Source organism: Lepidochelys kempii, chromosome 12 (assembly GCF_965140265.1).
Source record: "Lepidochelys kempii isolate rLepKem1 chromosome 12, rLepKem1.hap2, whole genome shotgun sequence".
Taxonomy (NCBI): Eukaryota; Metazoa; Chordata; order Testudines; family Cheloniidae; genus Lepidochelys; species Lepidochelys kempii.
Window position 1 is genome coordinate 11,625,964 of NC_133267.1, and position 20,509 is coordinate 11,646,472.

Sequence of the window (20,509 nt, forward strand, 5' to 3'; positions counted from 1 at the left end):
CTTTCAGTTACACAGGCACAGAAAACGTCAACGGAGTTTGAAAGCTGAAGGATAGAGATTTGCATATAAACTTCCTTTTGAGTTGTGTTTCAGAAATCTCTCAACCATTGCATTTTACAACTTTGTGCATACGAAGAGTGTGTTAGCAAAGAGTTTTGCAATATAACTAAGTGTTCCATATCCAACTGCTGCACTAATTCAATTTTAATGCTCTATTTAACTTTGGGTTATACAAATCAGATGTGTAGTTTGGACTAAATTTAGATCCAACTGAATGCCTAGATCTATTCACGGGTGATTATCTGAACCAAACCACACCAGTCCTCCATGTCTTTTGTGGTTTGCCTACCAGCACTTGTAACCAAGTCTGTACTGTGCCATATATATGTGAATTTCAGTCTGTATCTCCATTTTAATTCTTCAGAATGTTTTAGGAAGTTTTTCAGAAGGATAGGCTTCATTCTGATGGCTCAAACTAACATTTATTTGTGCCAGCCCGTCATTGAGTATCTCTGAATATGTGCCCTGATATATTCTTTGTCTCCCCATCTGCTTTAACTTCATCTGCAACATAACCTTACTTTCACTTTGTTTCATGAAGACATTAGCCATGCTCCATAAGATCTCTCATAGATTCATTGTGCATATGGCTTATTTTGAAAATATGGAGTCTTCAGACACTGAACAATGTATGTAAAATTAGGCTAGGTTGTTCCTTGAACAGTATTAGTTATCCAACATGTTGACTTTATCAGCGCATGTTAACTGGTCACAAAGATTCAAAATTGTATTTGAGACTATTGCAGGGTAACAAATGGTGATCCAGGGTCAACCTGTTTTGTTTTTGTTTTAATGGGAAGCAGCCTAATTAATAGACTTGACTTCTACACAGGAAGTGAGAGGCTAATCTGGGAAGCTGCATGCACCCATTGCCCTGAAGTAAACAGACAGACATCTGATTTCCAAACCATTCTCATATGAATAGATCAGTGTTCCTAGAAGCAGAAAATTACACAGGTAGAGATCAATTCCCTGGAGATTGGTTCTTATAACTAGAAATTGCTTTTTCATCATATGTTTTTTAAATGCAGGGATACAGGTATACTACAATTGGTCTAAAGCAACTATAATAAGAAAGACTTTTTGTATTCATCCCCTCTTAAACAAAAACACGGTACAAAGCCATTCATTTCTTCGGCTGTTCGCGTCAACAAATGCTCTTTAATCACATCCCTAATTTTATTGCAACAAATACCAGAGTCTATTAGATCAGGGGTTCTCAAACTTTTTCTTTCTGAGCTCCCCCACTCCCGCCAACATGCTATAAAAATTCCACGGCCCGTCTGTGTGACAATTGTTTTTCCACGTATAAAAGCCAGGTCCAGTGTTAGGGGGGTAGCAAGCAGGGAAACTGCCCGGAGCCCCACACCAGAGGCAGCCCTGCAAAGCTAAGTTGCTCAGGCTTCGGCTTCAGCCCCAAGCAGTTGGGCTTCGGCTTCCTGCGCTGGGCCCCAGCAAGTCTGATGCCGTACCTTCTTGGTGGACCCCCTGAAACCTGCTCGCGGCCCCCTGGTTGAGAACCATTGTACTAGAGCAGGCCAGCATTGTCAAATACTAGCGATCAACAATTTGAGCATTTTCCAGATGTACATGCTTATTTCTAATGTTTCTTACTCTATTTCTAAGTCAGATCCCTCTGTTTTTCAGTTTAAACACACTTAAATGGATTGAATGTGACCAAATTAGACATTCTTTAGGAAAAGCAACATTTAGGTTTCATATGGTTTTTAAAAATCCTGTCTCTTGGACTTCTACTTATATTAAGAGTTAATTAGATAAATGATTGCTCCCATCTTAGTTTAAGAAAGAAAATATTGTAGTCCATAGTGTGATTTCTTGTCCTTTTAAAATAATCATACCATTTATATTTTTTCCTCTATGGGTGCAGAAAAAAAGCATTGACACGAACTTTCGTAGGTTTTAAGGCCAGAAGGTACTATTATGATAATCTATTCTGACCACCTGCATCACACAGGCTATAAACTCTAATTGAGCTAGATCACTTCTTAATGAAAGACATCCCATTTTGTTTAAAGACTTCAAGTGATGGACAATCCACTACATTCCTAGGTCTGTTTTTTCCAATGGTTCATTCTCTTTACAGTTAAAAATTTGCACCTTATTTCTAATCTGAATGTGTCTAGTTTCAGCTGCAAGCCATTGGATCTTGTTATGTCTTTGCTAGATTACAGGTCCCTCTGCTATCAGAAATCTTCCCATGTAAGTACTTACAGATTGTGATCAAGTAATTTCTTTAGTCTTTGACTGTAAGACTTGTGTCCCAAATCTCAGGTCATTTTTGTAGTTGTTTTCTGAACACTTGTTAATTTTAAAACATTATTTTTAAAGTGTGGACACAAGAACTAGACACAGTATTCCAGTAAAGGTGCCACTAATGTTCTATCCAATTACAATACAATTCAATATTCTCTTGTTTATCATCCAAAAATCACATTAGCTCTCTTAGCCACTACATTGTGTTGGGGACTTACATTTAGCTGGTTATGCGCCATGAACCCTAAAGTTCCTTTTAGAGTCACTACTTTCCAATACAAAATGGTTGCACCAAATTTTTTTAAAACCTGCAAAACACGGCAACAAAAACTCCCGGACACTCAAATATATCAGATTAAAATCTTCTGCCTAGCTCTGTGTATAATCACTTTCTCCTGGATAAAATGTCAGACCTCAAGTGACTCGTCTACAGAGGACATAGCCCTAATCATACTGTAGCTAGCAGAGACTTCACCTTTACTCAAATTGTAGAGGTCTGGTCTTCGGATTAATTGCTATTTTTGAGCCCCAGTGCTGAAGGGGTGAGAGTTAGCTGGCAGTTTGTGTCCTGTTTGTGATCATGGATTTATACACTAGATGTGTGCACATACCATAAGAGCTCCGTTCTGGGCCCTCCAAAAAATCTGAGAAGTTGCTAAACCACTTTCTGTACACTAGCCAGTATTTGGTCCCCAACAGCAGTGCTAATTCTAGTTTTCAGTTCAATTTTACATCCCCAGATTATTGGGAAAAGATGTGTTTTTGCACTTTGTTTCCTTTTGTGAGATTTTTTAAAATCACATTATTATAAATCAACAGTAGATAATTAGATGTGTGTGATGAATTTGTGATAAAGTTGACCGCATGTTAACAACTGGTCCTATGATTTTTTTGTATATTCTCAGTGTTCTCTTTTAACAGTACGTGGGGTTTGTCCATTTGAACTAAAATCACTAAACACTACACATTCTTGGTGGCCCACCAACATTGCTTTTCAGATTGGGGACTTTGCATTGCTATTCAATTGCGTCTTTCTATGTCTGTGAAGAAGGCCTGGAATCAAGACTTGGGAGTGAATGGAGAACTCTTTGGGATCAGCAAGGCCATCTATTGTAGAAGCAATGTGTTTTGTCTCTTGCTCAGATGCCATACCCAATCTTATTCAATCATGTCCTGACAGATGCCAGAATTACATCATCAGCCATAGGCTGCTTACACCTTTAACCAGAGAAGTAAGTTGTAGACCAATGGCAATAAGAGACAAGGTGATAGGAGGCTATTGAGGGAATAAGGGCATGGCTAATGGACAAATGGCACTGTCTGGAAAGGCTACTGCAGTGGAAAAACATGGAGCTAAATGCTGAAGTACAATGCTCTCTTCTGCAGCTGTGGGCCAAATGTAAGGTGCTACACTTAAGGAAGAAAAACCAAATGCACAAATACAGAATAGGGGGAAACTGGCTTGGCAGCAGCATTACTGAGAAGAATCTGGGAGGAGTTGTGAATCACAACCTCAACAGGAGTCAGCAATGAGGTGCTGTTTCAGAAAAAGCAGATGCAATTTTAGGTTGCATTAACAGAGGCATAGCATGCAAGTCATAGGAGGTGATAGAACCGCTCTACTTGGCACTGGTTAGGCCTCAGCTGGAGTACTATGTCCAGTTTTGGTCACCAATGTATAGAAAGGATGTAGAGAAACTGGAAAGGATCCAGAGGCAAGAGACAAAGATGATCAAGAGGATGGAATGCAAACCATATGAGCAAAGGCTTAAATAACTGGATATCTTTAGTTTGGAAAAGAGGAGATTAAGGGGGGATATGAGAGAGGACTTCAGATACTTGAAAGGCTGCCATAAAAAAGATAGAAATAAGTTGTTCTCTTTTGCCACAGAGGGCAGGACAAGAGGCAATGGGTTCAAACTACAGCATAGCGGATTTAGATCAAATCTCAGGAAACACTTCCTAATTGTTAAAACAGTAGGAAAATGGAACAGACTGCCTAGGGAGGTTGTAGAAGCTTCTTCACTGGAGGTTATTAAAAAGAGGCTGGATAGCCGTTTATCTTGGATGGTTTAGACACAACAAATCCCGCATCTTGGCAGGGGGTTAGACTAAATGACCCTTGCGGTCCCTTCTGACCATACGATTCTATGAAATATTTGGATTGGTGTAAATTGGTGCAGCTCTATTGAAGTCACCAACTGAGCATTTGAACCTGAGTTCCTAAACGCTTCCGATATGCATTTCTGTTGTGGGTTAATATTGTCTTTCCTTTGACAGACACTCAATTTAACATGCTACCAAAATGCTTCGTAAATTCAAACAATTCAAGGAAGCATGTCTATGAGAATCACTGACAGCGTCATTTGGTTTTATTTGTATCATTGGCATTTTGTGTGTGGGATTTTCTTTTTTTTTAATGAATAAAAACATTCCATCAGGCAGTAGATTGAAAATTTTCCATCGCCCAATGTATAAGCAAGCAGGTAACCAAATAAACAAACAAAGCCCGCAATGTTATAGAGAACAAACAAAACAAAATAAAATAAAACAAGTTAAACATTAGTACTTGGCTTTTTATGTATAATGCATCGACCTCAAAAATCCGAGTCATTCTGTCCATATACACAAGTGATAGTAGTAACAAAGTGCATGAAGCAAATTGCTAAATTTTAACTAAGATATTAAAATAAAAAATACTTTAAAACAATACTTTTAATACAGTTTCTTGCCATGATTCCATCATGCATCAACACAAATCAAATCCTGAGGCAACCTGTGCCTTTGACAGTCTTTCTGTATTACTATGTAAATAAATGGAAACGATGACCAAAACCTGCAAGAAGGTGACAAGCGTTGAGACAAGTCCATCTATATTCAGAGTTGTATTAAAAAAAAACCTCAAAGTGCACTGCTGGTACATCTGACTGGGGCCTATTTGGGACTGGTACCTTACAGGAGACAGAACCAAGGTCCAAAGACGTCAGTTTCCATTGACTTCACTGGATTTTGATTCAGGCACCAGGGGAATAAAAGGTGATGGATGTTCTGCTACTAGCATCACTATGACGATCATGACAATTGGAAAGTGGTACCCTATTTTTGGGATACGTAAGTAAACATCTTTTGTATATTTAGGAGGTGCACGCTCTTAAATTATCTGATGAAAGAAAGTGTAGAGTACTGGTACTTAGTGTTTTGGTACCAGTACCAGACTGGTCCATTAATTAGCATTCAGGTCTATTTCTAGTTACAGAAAAGGCATATAACAAACAGAGTAAGTATTTGGTTATTAATATTTTATACAGTTCAGCAACCCAACCAATCGGATTTTACATTGCCGACTTTAACAATCTTCAAGCTAGTGTCTTCCAGTTTTAGATAATACCAGTCCTTGAAAAAGTAGCTGTACCCTGTGAAGAGAGGAAAAAAAGAAGGATATATATTACGGAAAACACAATTCTTGATAATAGTTCTTGTTTGTTTCTTTATTATTTCAGCTAAACCTATAGGAATAGAAGAAATTTTTCTAAGGATATTTAGAAGAAATTGTGTCTTGTTTTTAACAGGGTTTTTAAAATTACATTTGTATTAATAACTTATATATATATATATATATATATATATATATATATATATATGAAATCCAGAGTGGCTATCAAGAGAGGCCTTATTTTGAAGGAAGCCAATTTTGTGAGCCTATGTTTTATGCACACAAATATTTGCTGGCACAATTAATGTCATTTTAAAATTTAGCCACGTGGTATGAAGGTGCGAACAGGTAGGCACCTCCGTGACATCTCACAAACATTTGTGCCTGTGAAGTTGTCAGTGCAAAAATGGCAGGCCACTTCTGAAAACCATGGACTAGGTCCTTAGCTGCAGCTGAGATACATTCAAAGATGGAAGAAGCAAAGGTGGCTCCAAGCTACCTGTATATATTCCCCCAGTCCTGGAGCTTACCATGGTCTGATTCAGACCCAGGGAGAATTAGAGCAGTGCTGGAACATACTCTAACTGGCCACCCATGATTCCAAGGAGCCATGTGGGGAAATCTCCTGGGCACAAGGAGTTCCTGGTCACGCCCTTTCCTCTTGGAACACTTCTTATATCAGAGGCCATGCAGCATGATCTTATGCTGACCCTATCCTGGACTAGAAGGAGAATCCACAGGAAGGCAGCTAATCTGGTTTTCAGGCTTCACAACCACCATAATAGTGCAAAGCCGAGAAAGTGGACCCAAACATCCAGTCCAAGCCTTAAGGATTATGTCGTACACATTTATAGTGCGTGTGTGTGACTGATTCTTTTTTTACATTCCTCCACATATAGAACAGGTTTGTAACCTCCTGGAGCATAGTGACAGAAAAAAAACTAAGGCCTTCAAGCTACCCATGGACAAGACATGGCTTATAAAACATAAAGCCAAAAAGAAGACCCAGTATACAAATTATATTGACAATGAGGTTAATGTTGGGTAAGTCCCCAACAGTTCATAATTTGGATTCAATTCAAAAGTTCAGGTGTTTAGACAAAATCTAACATTGCACCGACTTTCTCATGAGAAGTCTCTTTCCCCATGAGGTTTTTGGCATTCTGGTTCTGGTCAAGTATTCTGGAAGAAGACCCTTTCCTGAGGTATATTATTACTTCCACTTCCGGTCCACAATGGAAACCAAGTGGAGAAAACTCCTCCAAAGTAGAGATATGTTCCAGTTGACAAAATTTGGCTCTGGGCCTAAGTTTGGATTCTGACTCCCCTCAGGATTCCATATTCCACAATATGGTTCAAACCCATCTCTACTCCAACCAGTTCTCTAATGGGCTGTTTTAAATATGGTTTTGGAATGGGGAGGAACTTGTTATCTAATTTGGTTTGCCCATTTCTAAAAAGGGAAAATGAGAACTAAAAATCAAAGGATTCCTTTGCTACTAAATCCCTATTTCTAAGAGACTTCCTTTCCAAGGGACCAGTGTCAGGGGAGCTTAAATACTTTCAATATCAATGGTAGCAGACTTTTTAAATACATGTACTGCATGAAAGTGGTGCTGATCTGAAAGGATGATTGTTTTTTACAGGAACCAGAAACGTTCAGGAAATGTAATAATTCCTAAAGCTTTTGATAATTCCTAAAGAATAAATTGAGAGCAATGGGATATTTAACTGAAAAACTTATTTCAACTGGCAGCATGCCAAGCAGAATGACGGAGTGGCTGCATGTTCATTAACCACTAGAATTGAATGTCTCCAGGAAGTCTAGAAGTAGACAAGGGCAATACACTCTTGAAAGGAAGCTCTATAATGACTTATGACAGACTGCCGCTCACCACTTCCACTATGATCCAGCACCGCATCTAGGTTATCTGGAACTCCATTCCAAGCATCAGCAATTAATTTAGGGAACCCAGGGTCCATTTTCTTCTTTACTTCATTGTACCTGCAGAAGATAAAGCCCCATAATCACATGGCTTTATTTAATTGTAGCGTCTGACACTACCTTTCAGGAAGTCACCAGTAACTGTGGCTGTACAAAACATTCACATGTGAAATTCAGTAACTCTGTTTTCACACTGTTTCAGTTTCACTAAACTGGTCCAATTTTGTGAAAATCCTGTGAATTTTTTCAGCTTTTCTGTTTGAAAAGGCAATCAGTTCTGAACTGAACATGGACCTCGCTTTCACTCACAGATCATCTTTTCTGAGCAACGACATCGAGTTCCCAAAATTCATATTTTAAACTTCAAAACGTAATTCCGATGAAGGAGCTCTGCAACCAGCAACTTTTCAAAATGGCACAGTTTGATGTATAATGGCCACTCAAAGCGACATTTCTGAGCCATAAAAATTACCCAGCATGAAATTATAAATAGTTTTGCATGAAATTTCACCCCAAATCTTCACTGTTTTCACACAGCCCTACCAGTGATGATAAAAAGGTTACAAGAGCTAAACTTCCTTATATATGTAACTACCAGTAATACTTTAGCTTGGAAAAACAGAGAATTTAAACCATCCCAATTACTTTCATTCATTATACTTTTGGGGCCAAATCCTCAGCTAGTATAAATCAGTTTAGCTCCACTGAACTCATATCTACTTTCCAACATTCTTTTGAAGTGACTGGAGCTTTGCCGATTTCTACCAGTTGAGGATCTCATGCTTTGTTCACTTTGGGCACTTCGCTCTAGACTAGCCTGTGCACAGGGAGAGGAAAGATGTAAGAAGCCGTTCCCCCATTTTCATAGCCCACATACAGTTAATCCACAAGTGACTGTCCCTATGCACATAGGAGCACAGGGACAAATCCCATTCTGTGACCCTCGGGATGAAGGATATCTAGGGTGACCAGATAGCAACTATGAAAAAACGGGACAGGGGGTGGGGGGTAATAGGCACCTATGTAAGAAAAAGTCCTAAAAAACAGGTCTGTCCCTTTAAAAACGGGACATCTGGTCACCCTAAGGATATCCCCAAGGGGTCAGGGAGGCTATAGCCTGGCTCGCCACCTCACATGGACCTAGTAACTGAGACTGATTCCCAGAAGGAGGAGAGAGGAGAGTATGCAGGATTTACCAAGGGACAGTAGCAATGGATGTACCTATGCCCCCAGTACAGGATTGCATCAGTGAGCCTCATTTTAAACTGTGATAGTGGACTGATCTCTTTATGGTCATCCTCACTTCCTACACACAAATTGTCTACAGAAGTGTTTATATTCCTGTTCTATATAGAGCCTGATTCTCCTCTCCCTTACTAGTTTTACACACCTAAACTCCTCTCGATTTTGACTGTTACCCCTGGTTTATACTGATGTAACTTAGATCAAAATTAAGCCCATATATTCAGAGAGAGATTTAAAATCATGACTATTTTTTCTATTACTAGTTAAGCAAAACCTACTTTGGGGGGGGGGGGGGGGGCTAAACCATCCTGGGATGAAGTTTTAAAAGTTTAGACACCAGCCCAGTAAACCTCCCTGGCTTAACCATCCTGTTCTGAAGACACTGAAAGGGAGGCAGTGGGCTTCCTTCTTATACCTCAGTTTAAAGCTTGTGATAATGGCATGAAAAGGACTTTGCCAAGTAGTTATTTTCATTCTGTCTGGCAGAGTACTTGTATAAAATAAAGCAGCTGCATATTTACGGTTATAATGTCTGTGTTAAACACAGTTGCCTTTTACCAAATGTTTTTTGATTGCTTGCTATCTTCTTTATACAGATATAAATCAGTTAAGCTGTTTAGTTGCTTAACAATAAATTATACATTCTACAGTGACTGCAATTGATAAGGAAGGGGCTTTGATTGAAATAGTGTCTGAGATCAGAGTGATAAATTTCTTGGAGACCCAAATGTACAGTTAATCAAAACAGCGAGTGCTCAGGAGCAAACTAGCGGCTTTGCTAACTCACGGTCTGTAATTTGAAGTATTACAAGTAGCTATATTGTAAATACTTGAAAACATGAAACATGATCAGCTGCATAGTTAATATTTTCAAAGTGAGTGATAAGCAATCTTTTGCTTTTTAAGATCAATGCCTGTATTTTCAGATAATGGGGAAAAGAAGAGTGCTATTCTCAAAGGTAATTAATCATACTTGTCTTTCAAATGGCAACCTTTCTGAAAGGATAGTTTATGTACTTATAGGAATTCATAGCTACTAGGATATAAAAAAGACACTTCATCTACTCTGTTCACAACATGAAATTATTGTTCATATAAAAAGGATTCACACACCCTAAATATACCTTCGATGTGTGATATAGCTTACATTTCACTGAAAGAATACTTGAAACTTTTGGAATATATTACATCTGTAGTAGGAGTTTCCTGATTTTTCCGTCTTTCTATATTATCAATTAATAACTGGCTCTTATTTCTACCTGGAATGTAAAGTGTGTGTTCTCAAAACCAAACCTTGCCCTAATTCCATGTGCGAGAAAGGTCTGTCTGGAGATTAAAGCAGGAGCCAGGATGTCAGGACCTCTGGATTCTGCTCCCAGCTCTACTCCTTTCTTGATGTGTATTCCTTAGGTAAGTCACCGCAGTTCAGTGAAGCACTCAGACCGGTAACTAATTTTAAGAACCTATTTTTGTGCCCAAACCTGCTGACAGTTATACTCCTGCAACTCCACTAAATCAAATAAAATGGGTCCAGTTTTCTTCAGATACAACGTAAGATATTTGATACTATTTTAATCACACTCATAGACCCACGGTTAAAAACGTTTCCTTCTAGCATGGGACTCAGTTAGACTTTCTAGTCAGGGATGGGTGTGAAGGAGCTGTCCTTTCCTTGTAGCACAAAGTTAGCCAAAACTTCCTGCTGTGCAACTCTTTGAGTATTACTTTGATTATTTGGGAAGGAAGAATAATTTTCAGGAAATCTGGTTTCAGTCCCCAGGTTTGCCACAGACTTTCTATGTGACTTTAGTCAAGTCTCTCTGTGCTTCAATTGCCTTTCTGTAAAATGGGGATAATCCTTAATTTCTCCCAGCCTTTGTCTGTCTTGTTTATTTAAAATATAAGCTCTTTGGTGCAGGAACTGTCATTTACTATATGTAACTACTATGCCTAGCATAAAAGGATCCCATCTTTGTTAGAACCTCTAGGCACCATCATAATATGTGATAAATAACAAAAATAATAATATGACATTTGAATTCTGCATTTGGTTACTTATGTTGCATAACATTATTTTAACTCCCTGACAGGCATTTCCAACATGACTCTTAGGGTACATTAATATACACGCTAGTATTTCTGGGTATCTGTGGACATCCTTACAAAAGGTGCTTGCCTCGCTGTGCATAGAAAACATATGAAAAGGATTGAAGATGCTGTCAAAATAAATTTCAAACTAAGATTTGACAAACGATTAACAGATATATTTTGGCAGGATGTGCCCAGCTCCCCTCAGCACCAGCTGGATAAGTAAAGCAAATATGTTAGCCCTTTGTTATTTCTGTTGTGACAAGAAAAGCAGTTATCCCAAAGTTTGCTAGCCTTATATCATCCCTTGTTTCCCCATTTTTATGTCCAATGTCCTTCAGGAATAGTGGTTTAAGGGGAGATTTTTCAAAGGCACAGGTGGCAGTTAGATGCTTAACTGCCAGTGACTTTTACCTAGCTGCTGTATGTGCCTCTGAAAATCTCAGAGATTTATTCCAGGCCTTGTCACCTGACCACCTTGTTTCTCTGCTGCCAAGGGATATAATCTTTTTAGGCTCTTGTCTGGCAAAACATTTTGCAGCAAACACCTGAGCCTAAATGAGAACAAGGATCCACCGCAACAGCTGTGAGCTTAGTTAAGGGCTCACCACCTTAACTGTAATGTGTCTCACCTCCAAAACTTGTCTCCTGCAAAAATGTATGTCTTCTTGTTTTTGCTCCAGTTAAAAGCTGCATTGACGTTTTGTACCTCAGGAGGTAACCCCAGACTGGTGAGTTTCTTTGGATATCCTCTCTCCAGAGTACTGGCTGAATAAACCCAGTACTCATTTCCTAAGTGGGAAAAACACTTAGTTACATGGTAGTTAACTCTGTTACAAAGTGGATTAACCAAAAAAGCTATTTCTGTTTTGTGACACTTTATAAGATCTTTTATCATCCTTCTTATATTACTAGTAAATGGTGTGTTCCAGTAGGCAGAGAACTGGACTGAGGCTCAGGAATTATGGTTCTGTTCCTGGTTCTGGCATTGACCTGATGCTTGGCTTTGGACATATAGCTTCCCCTCTCTGTTTCCCCTCCTGCTTGTCATCTGGCTTGTCTATTTAGATTGTAAGCTTTCGGGGACAGGGAGTGCCTCTGACTATGAGCATGCATAGGCTTTGCTGTCAGTTGGGTTTACTGTAATACAAATAATTAACAATGATAATCTGGTTGGATGATGAAGTCTTAAAGCAGGGTAGTCTGAAGGCCAAATGCAGCCCATATCCCACACGCACCCTCTCCATGTATCTGTGGTTTGTTTAGTTCAGAAATTTCTATTCATCCATCGAGTTAGATACAAGAATATCATATATTAAGTGGTCGTCTATATCTCCATTTTAAAAGGCCCTGATTCTGTGGTCCTTGATTCAGGAAAACTTTCTAATATGACCCAAAATACATACAAATCAAAGGGCCAAATTCTGCAACCTTTACATTGATTGGTACCTTACTCAGTGAATATTCCCATTGACGCCAGTGAGATTACCCGCCGGTGACCATGGAAGCTTTCACCATGAGAGAATATTTCTATTGGCCATAATTATATTACAATAATTATGAATGTCAGAAAGCTTTCCATTGACTTCACTGGGAGTTGGATCCGGAAGTAAGTTATATAACATGAGAAAGGTGTAAGGTGCAACACTGAAGTTCCTAGCAAACTCATAGATTCACAGATTCCAGGGCCACAAGGGATCATTGTGATAATCTCGTCTGACCTCCTGTACAACACAGGCCATAGAACTAACTCAAAATAATTCCTAGAGCCGAGCTTTTCGAACAACATCCAATCTTGATTTTAAAATGGTCAGTGATGGAGAATCCACCTTGCCCAGCTTAGATTGTTCCAATGGTTACTTATTCTCACCATTGAAAATTTACTCCTGATTTCCAGTCTGAATGTGTCTAGCTTGAACTTGGATCGGGTTTTACCTTTCTTTTCTAGACTAGAGCCCATTATTAAATATTTGTTCCTCTTGTAGGTACTCATAGACTCTGCTCTACTTCAGATTCCCCTGTATAGGCATCTCAGAATTGCATTAGCTATCTTGGCCACAGAGGACAGTAGGAGCTCAAAGTTGAGTTGATTATCCACTACAACCCCCAAATCTTTTTATAGTCACAGCTTCCCAGGATAATCTTCTCCATCCTGTAAGTTACCAGCGTGGCCTTTCAGGAGCAAAATGTGGATGCTCCTGTACAAAGGATTTTAGGGTACTTGGGCTACAGGCAGTTTCCTACTGATCTTTTAGTGTTTGCTAGTCTTTCCTGTTTAGAATTCTTCTAAAGCAATTGCATTTCCCTGGAAAATGTAAAATCCAAAAGCAAAACAAAACAAAAAAACCAAACAAGCAAACAAAAAAACCCCCCACACCAAACCAAACAAAATAAATCTCCGAAGTCCCCAACAGCTAACAATAATATTTACTGGAGATGGCATATCAAAGCATTTTGACTGTGCTGAGTTTTTATTTTTTATCATGTAGCTTAATCCAATAGCCAATAAAACGTGGAATAAATTACCAATACTTTCCCCTCCTGTGCAGAAAATGTACAGCAGCATCAACCATGTGTTTTTTCCATGGTTGGAGATGTTTAGTCATGTTGCAATGGATTCTGGAGGTTAGTTTTTGCTGGCTCAGTTTTCCAAACATTGAAAACAACCTCCCAGCTGCACTAGTTTGGCTAGGCTAGCTGGAGCATATATATGACTCCAACCATGTTAAAATGGATAGTATACTGATTTGTATCTATTATTATCCTCTCCCATCAAGCTAGCTAGCATGCCCGCATGCATCCTCTCTGCCTCTCTGAGTAATCCAGGTTCTGCATGTTGCTGAGCTTTTCTTTCAAGATGCTAACAGCCTTTCAGCTCCCAGGGGGTTAATGGCAGTGGAGGGTGCTCAGCAACTTGCAGGTTCTGGACCTTTAGTCCTAGGAAAGGAATGGCTGAAATCTGACATTCATAACAGATCTGATATGGCCTCAGAGGTACATGTCCCTGATCCAGCTTAGCATTTAAAAGATCGAATTTGAATGCAGCGCTTATACAAGCTATGTTTACAACTTGAAACCAATACCTGAAAAAAACACTGTCTTCTCTTCCTGAGGGGCCTCATAGACAGCATCGATTTTTTCTGGCACCTCTGGCCAGAATGTAGCAACAAGCAAGGGACCTGTGGGTTTATTTCGGGGGTTTACAGTCCTCCACATGAATCTGAACAGAACAGAAAATGGCACAGGCTTTACAATGAATTGATTCATCAGCACATCTGTTTCTCATCATATCTGGCAAAGACCTATGTGCAAGCACACGCACATGCTCTCACATGGTCTAGCAACAGCAGCACAAACTTATAACTGCTTGGCTATACATTCAAAACGGTGCCTGAGAGGTTAAATGAATCCTCCTGCCGCATGCTAATGGAATGGCTGCATAATCTGCCGCACGCCGGAACCCCACTGAAATGGAGTAGATTGATGGCCAAAGGGCTCACGTGGCTTCTTGCGCCAGAGTAAAATGTATTCTGTGCTTCACTTGTACAAATAGAACCATTTACAAGGCAGTGACATGATTACAGTTATCCTGCTGTTGTGTATGGAGCAGATGGACAAGCATTTGACAAATGCAGACATTTGCATTCCATGAATTGCTCTTGCCATTATTATTGTAGTGACGAAAAGTTCAAATCGAAGAACTATCTATCAAGCAGCTGGGAAGGGAGCTTGGCTGTAAGAGAAACCTTAAACATTAAAAATGTTCATTAGAGAAATGCTTATTTTGTGTACAAGCGGTATCCTCAATTTGAGTTATGATTTTAAAACCTGTAATCGTCTTTCAGTGGCAGGGCATTCTGTAGAAGGCACTTGATAGTAACAAAGGCACTACTGTTTTCCTCCCCTGCTGAAGGAACAGCCTTTTCCCCGTCAACAGAACAAAAGCTTACAGCAGTTTGCCAATTTTTTAAGATGAAAAATCAACAAGCTAGCTGAATCCCTCTTGCAACGTACATTAGCTGGTAGCTTGTAAACAAATCATCAGGTCAAATCCAGCGTTCATCAGTCTGAAAAGTAGGAGCTGAAAAAATGGGCCCGTTCTGCTCACCCCTACCTGGAACCCTTTCCTCATGAAACTCTCAGAGTCTGAAATTGTATTTCAGGGTGGCCTAAACATTGGAGGATCAGGCCCTAACTGGCCTTTATAGATTGCTGTACCACCATCGGCTGAAAACTGACAATGAACAAATGGAGCTAGCAAGGACACACGTTGAGAGCATTTTAATATGTATTTATAAGTACGACAGGGTTTTGTCTCATTTCTAAAATTAAACAATTATGATAATCGGGTGTAGTAGCTGATATGAGCAAGACAGCAAATGGCTAAATGTGTATTACTTTTCCTCTTTTTTTACAAAAGTTTTGTTCGATATAACCTGAGATACAGTCTTAATAACTGGGATAATGATGTCTTAATGTGTTCTATTTTTCCACAGGTATAAACATCAATTTCATTTTTATTTTTAATGAAGTAATCAGAGTAGCTATAGCAGGACGACAAAAAAAAAAGCAAATGTACTGATACACTGTATGAAAAGAGTCCTTTTCCTATTGCCTATTATATGTTTCTTTTCTTTCACAGAAAAGCAGATCACATGTGACATAAGGAACTCCATGTAACACATATCTGCCACTACATATATAGCTTTTAATAAATGATTAGCCTTAGAGAAGGGCCTAAACTGCAGAATTCTGATCCATGTTAGTGACTCTGCTCCCCTTTGCTAAGTTTGGATCAAATTTAGGTTCTAGTCAGAGAAAAGGGCCAGGGATCCATATCCACATTAGGATTCTAAACCTCCCAGAGCCCAGAAGGGTTTGAAAGCCCCTTTCTAATGAATGGAGTCCACATTTTTGACACAACAGTTTGCTGTTGGAAAATGCAATTTAGTCAAAATTGATACATTTTGTGGTTACGTGTTGATTCCAGCAAAAAAATTCAATGGCAAAAAAGGAGAAATGAACTTTCTTGTTTCATTTCAATAATGTTGAAACATTTTGTTTAGACTTTTACATGAAATATTAATTTAATAGTGTATATTACATATACATATAATGCATACAATATATTATGTTTTTACATTAGTGAAACAAAATGATTCAGTGGCTCTGAATTTAAATTTTTTGGACTTTTCATTTTGCAGGAAATTTTGAATATGTTTTTTTTGTTCCAATTGAATGAAAAAACATTTCTAAATGCTGGAATTTCTCACTGAACACAAATTCCAATTTCTTCCCAGCTCTACTGATTCATAAGATTGCTTCATACATCCTCACTGGAAGGGCTGGCAGGTCTTTTAATACCAGACCTCTTGCTTATGTAGAGTAGCACATATGCACAGTATTTCCCTTCCCTCATTTCTTGATTCTACATACATTTGTATGGAGAGGAAAAACAAAAACAAAACCCTTTGTTTTGAAGAGCTCATCTAGTCTTTCTCTTTAGTCCTCTCTCAGTCTTCTATCTGTGTGATATAAAAATTGGATTCTTTGGTAAATTTTATTATTAAGGTGGGTGAGTCATAAAAGTCACAGGCCCCATGATTCAGGGTTATTTCTTAATTCCAGAAATGGATCACAAGGTTGTTTTCTGCCTTCTCTCCCTAATGTTGGGAAATCCAGGAGACTGATAGGCAAATGAATTCCAAAGTAAAACAAATAAGTAGTCACACCCTGTCTTTGCTGAATGTTAGATAAAGTATGAATCAGTTTGAACAATTTGTTTTAGTCTTTTATATTGTTCTTGGAACAACTAAATTATACTGACTGCATGTTGAATTTCATATTTCCCTATGATTTTGTATCTTATAAAATGTTGACCTGGCACAGCTGATGCCTCATATATACACATTCATACTTGCCCGTGAGTTTCAAGTGTAAGAGACCTATGTGAATAATATAGTTGATTAAAGCTAGGCAATTGCTGATTACACTAATGCTATGACCTGCATTACCACTAGCAGCTGCCAAACAAAGGAAGGAGGGGAGAGAGTTGGAGAGGAACTGCAAGAGGCTGTTGCTGGGCTCAGCAGAGGTGCCCTACATTAGGAAACTAAGTATGGCGTATTTATACACCTGCCAGCCTCCTCTCTCTCTTTCCCAGGAGATTGAGTGGAGATTTCTTCAGGAATCTTGGATTTTAAAGGCTGGGAAACTGTTTTTAGTAGGATCTGTTTTCAGAGATGGCCTCTATTTGTGAACTCCATTTGTACCAGAAAATAATTATGGCTGTATTTTTGTGCAATGTTAATATCCAGTGCAGTACTAAGGTGCTTTCCTGAATCAGGATCTGAAAGTCAAAGGGGCTTAGAATCTAAATGCTTAAATCACTTTTGAAAATGGTACTTACACTGTTAAGTCAGTTAGGTGTTGCAATGCTGAACACATGAATACCTTGACAAATCTGGGTCTAAATGACTACCCATTTACACCAGCAATATTCCACTGGCAAAAATGGAGGCTGGCTTGGGGCCTGGCTGACAATTCAGTGCTAAAAATGATACGTGTGGCATTGGAGTACCAATTTTAATACCACAATTCAGAAATGGTGTGAGCTAGCCGCCAGTCAGGCAGGTTTTGCAAACGTCTCAAGTTACTTTTGTGCAATGAAACAAATTTGCCTCCACAGATTATTTCCCCCCTGCATTTAAAATTTGTTGTTGTTTTGTTTAAAAGTGATCGACTTTATTGAAAGGCCATGTGTTTAGCTAAAAGGAAGCCTGAGCTGAGGGTTGCCCTCAAATATCGAGGCTAGCAGAAGTGTGTGCCATATGTATGGTAAACAGGAAGTGGTTCAGGTCCTGGGGTCCAGCCCTTTGCAGCATGGAATGGTCCAAAGGTGGCTTTCTGCAATGTTTGCCATCCATGGACTGCTTGTGCAACCGCCCACAGACCACAAGGGACCATTCTGGCAGCTGCACATCACCAGATTGTAGGGAAACCCTGCCCACACCTACTTTTTTGGGGGCTGAAAGGAATAGCACAGGAACTTCTATGTGCCCCAGTGCCAGCAGAGATTCCTTCCCAAGGGAAATCTTCTGAGGCCCCTTATACCGTTAGCAACACAAAGGAGCTTCAGCAAGAGTTGTCTTCATAGTTTCTTTATTGTGTTCCTCTCTCCTCCATCTGTCACCCCAGTCTCTGTTACTCGACCAGAAACCCAGTAACAGAACAAAAGTTAAATCTTCCGAACCTTGGCCCTTGATTCTGATCTCACATGCATGTAAAGTGGGAGTAAATCCATTAAATTATTGGTGTTATACCAGTGGAGTTACATAGTGGTGAATCAGGCCCCAAGAGCTTGCTTCTCCCTTCTGCTCTATCTTTTTCTCCGAAAGGATGATCAAAGAACATGGCTTAGGTACAATTATTTTGCAGAAAATCAAAAGTGTTCCAGCTGCAAATTAAACGTGGAGGAGATTTCTGGGCATACAACACCATCAGGCACAAATGATTATTGAATGGCCTGAGATCGGAAGCTCCACTGCAGATATTTTGTGAGGATGCCCAGTTGGTTATTTAATTCTGTTCAGTGCATCCAAGTCTCTTGTGTTTCAGCCGAGCACATAGCTGTTGTGGTTTCCAGTACTGCTGGAAAAATGGCCTTTGTGCCTGTTTATCTGGGACAATAATATAACCATTGACATTCTGATTCATGCCAATTTCATATTTTACAGCACTGCATAAGCAGTTTTAAACAAGGGAGTCTGCTTCTTTTAAACAAGTTAGATTCGTTTTTACATTTTTAGCTATTATTAAAAAGCATAATTTCTAAAATGAATTTACTCAAGCACAAATGAGTGTGAATGTGCATACATATATACTCCCCCACACATATCATGTACATAAACACATAAGCTGAGTTCATAGATTTAAAGCCAGAAAGAGCCTTTATGATTATTTAGTCTACTCTCCTGTATAACAGAGTTGTCTGTTTTTGTGGCAATAATAAAACATTGGATTATTGGAACAATGAATGTACTTTTCACTCTTTTATTTTGTGTTACTTTTTGCAACTCGCAGACACTAAATTGGATGGGTCAGTTCCATTGGATAGTTTGGCCAGGTTCAATTTATAGTCCTAAATCTGAGCTGTTGTGTTTGAGTTTCACACACACACACACACACACACACACACACACACACACACACACACACACACTCTATATGCACATGGCCAGAACCTTAGCTATAGCCAGCAAATGCTTGGTGTAAATAAGCAATGTGGGGTGGGGAGCACAAAGGTGCTGTTTACACTCCCCCCAACTAGAGCTGGTTGGGAATTTTCTGACTAAATGTTTTTTCATGACTGATTCATCAAAACTGAACTATTTTGCAGAAACATATTTATTTCAATGAACTTCTGGCAAAACACAAGTGGGTTCCAATGGAACCCTGCCTGGTTTCCTGCCACCTTACCTGGCGTGCTGCTGGGAAGTCCAGGCTCCCAAGGCCAGTGGCTCTTGGAGCACCCCTGCCATTCAGACCGTCTCTGAGTTGGGGACCCCAGAGCTTCCAGGCTCCCTGTGGCAGATCCCAAGGTACTGCAGAGATGGGAGCCTGGAAGCCCTTGGCAGCTCCAGCTCTAGACAAACCTCCCAAACCTGCAGAGGAGAGCCTGGAAGCCCTGAAAATCTGAGGCTCCTAGGACTTCTAGGTTCCTGGCTCTCTGTCATTTAAACAAACAAACAAGATTATTTCTAAATCACCCCCTCCTCCCGATTTCCCTTCCACTGGAAATTTCACCATTTCCACTTTGTTCTGAAACAGAACATTCAGTTTGTTCAGAATTTTGAATTTTCTCTTGGATGGAAATTCCAGTTTTCGACCAGAATTTTACAGAATTGCTTTGACAGTATAGCACAAACTTTCCTTCTGCTCCAAGTAATCATAGAATCACAGGGTTCAAAGGGACCACAAGGGTCATCTAGTCTAAAGATCCACAGATGCTCCAGCCTTCTTTTGAAAACCTCCAGTAAAGGAGCTTCCACAACCTCCCTAGGCAGTCTGCTCCATTGTCCTACTGTTCTTCCAGTTAGGACTAGTGTCCTGAGATTTAATCTAAATCTTCTGTGCTGTAGTTTGAACCCGTTGCCTCTTGTCCTGCCCTCTGTGGCAAGAGAGAACAACTTTTCTCCATCTTTTTTATGGCAGCCTCTTATCACTAAGCAATTTCTCTCACTTACCTGTCTTTGAAGAAAAACGTTTCTCCTCTAATTTGGGAGATACCATCAAATACAATGTCTTGTTTGCATAACACTGGGGTGACTGGTCCAAGTGTTGGAGCTGGATCTGGCCCAAAATCAGTGGATCCTCCTACAATGAAGAACAGATTTATACTGTAATGTTTGAGTGTATTGTTGTTCTAATGTAATGTGAAGACCCCCCAACTGCTATAAATCGTT

At 39.4% G+C, this 20,509-nt stretch overlaps 1 protein-coding gene across 1 annotated transcript in view; it reads right to left on the reverse strand.

The window, feature by feature from the left end:
• Positions 1 to 5,031: 5,031 nt before the first annotated feature.
• MMP2 (matrix metallopeptidase 2) overlaps positions 5,032 to 20,509 on the reverse strand; it is a 50,415-nt gene continuing 34,937 nt past the window's right edge. The window contains exons 9-13 of the mRNA XM_073307587.1: positions 20,291 to 20,420; positions 14,129 to 14,265; positions 11,678 to 11,837; positions 7,663 to 7,772; positions 5,032 to 5,747 (exon numbers count right to left, since the gene is read on the reverse strand). Coding sequence (XP_073163688.1) covers positions 5,644 to 5,747; positions 7,663 to 7,772; positions 11,678 to 11,837; positions 14,129 to 14,265; positions 20,291 to 20,420 — 641 coding nt within the window. The 3' untranslated portion in view covers positions 5,032 to 5,643. The remainder of the gene's footprint in view (positions 5,748 to 7,662; positions 7,773 to 11,677; positions 11,838 to 14,128; positions 14,266 to 20,290; positions 20,421 to 20,509) is intronic.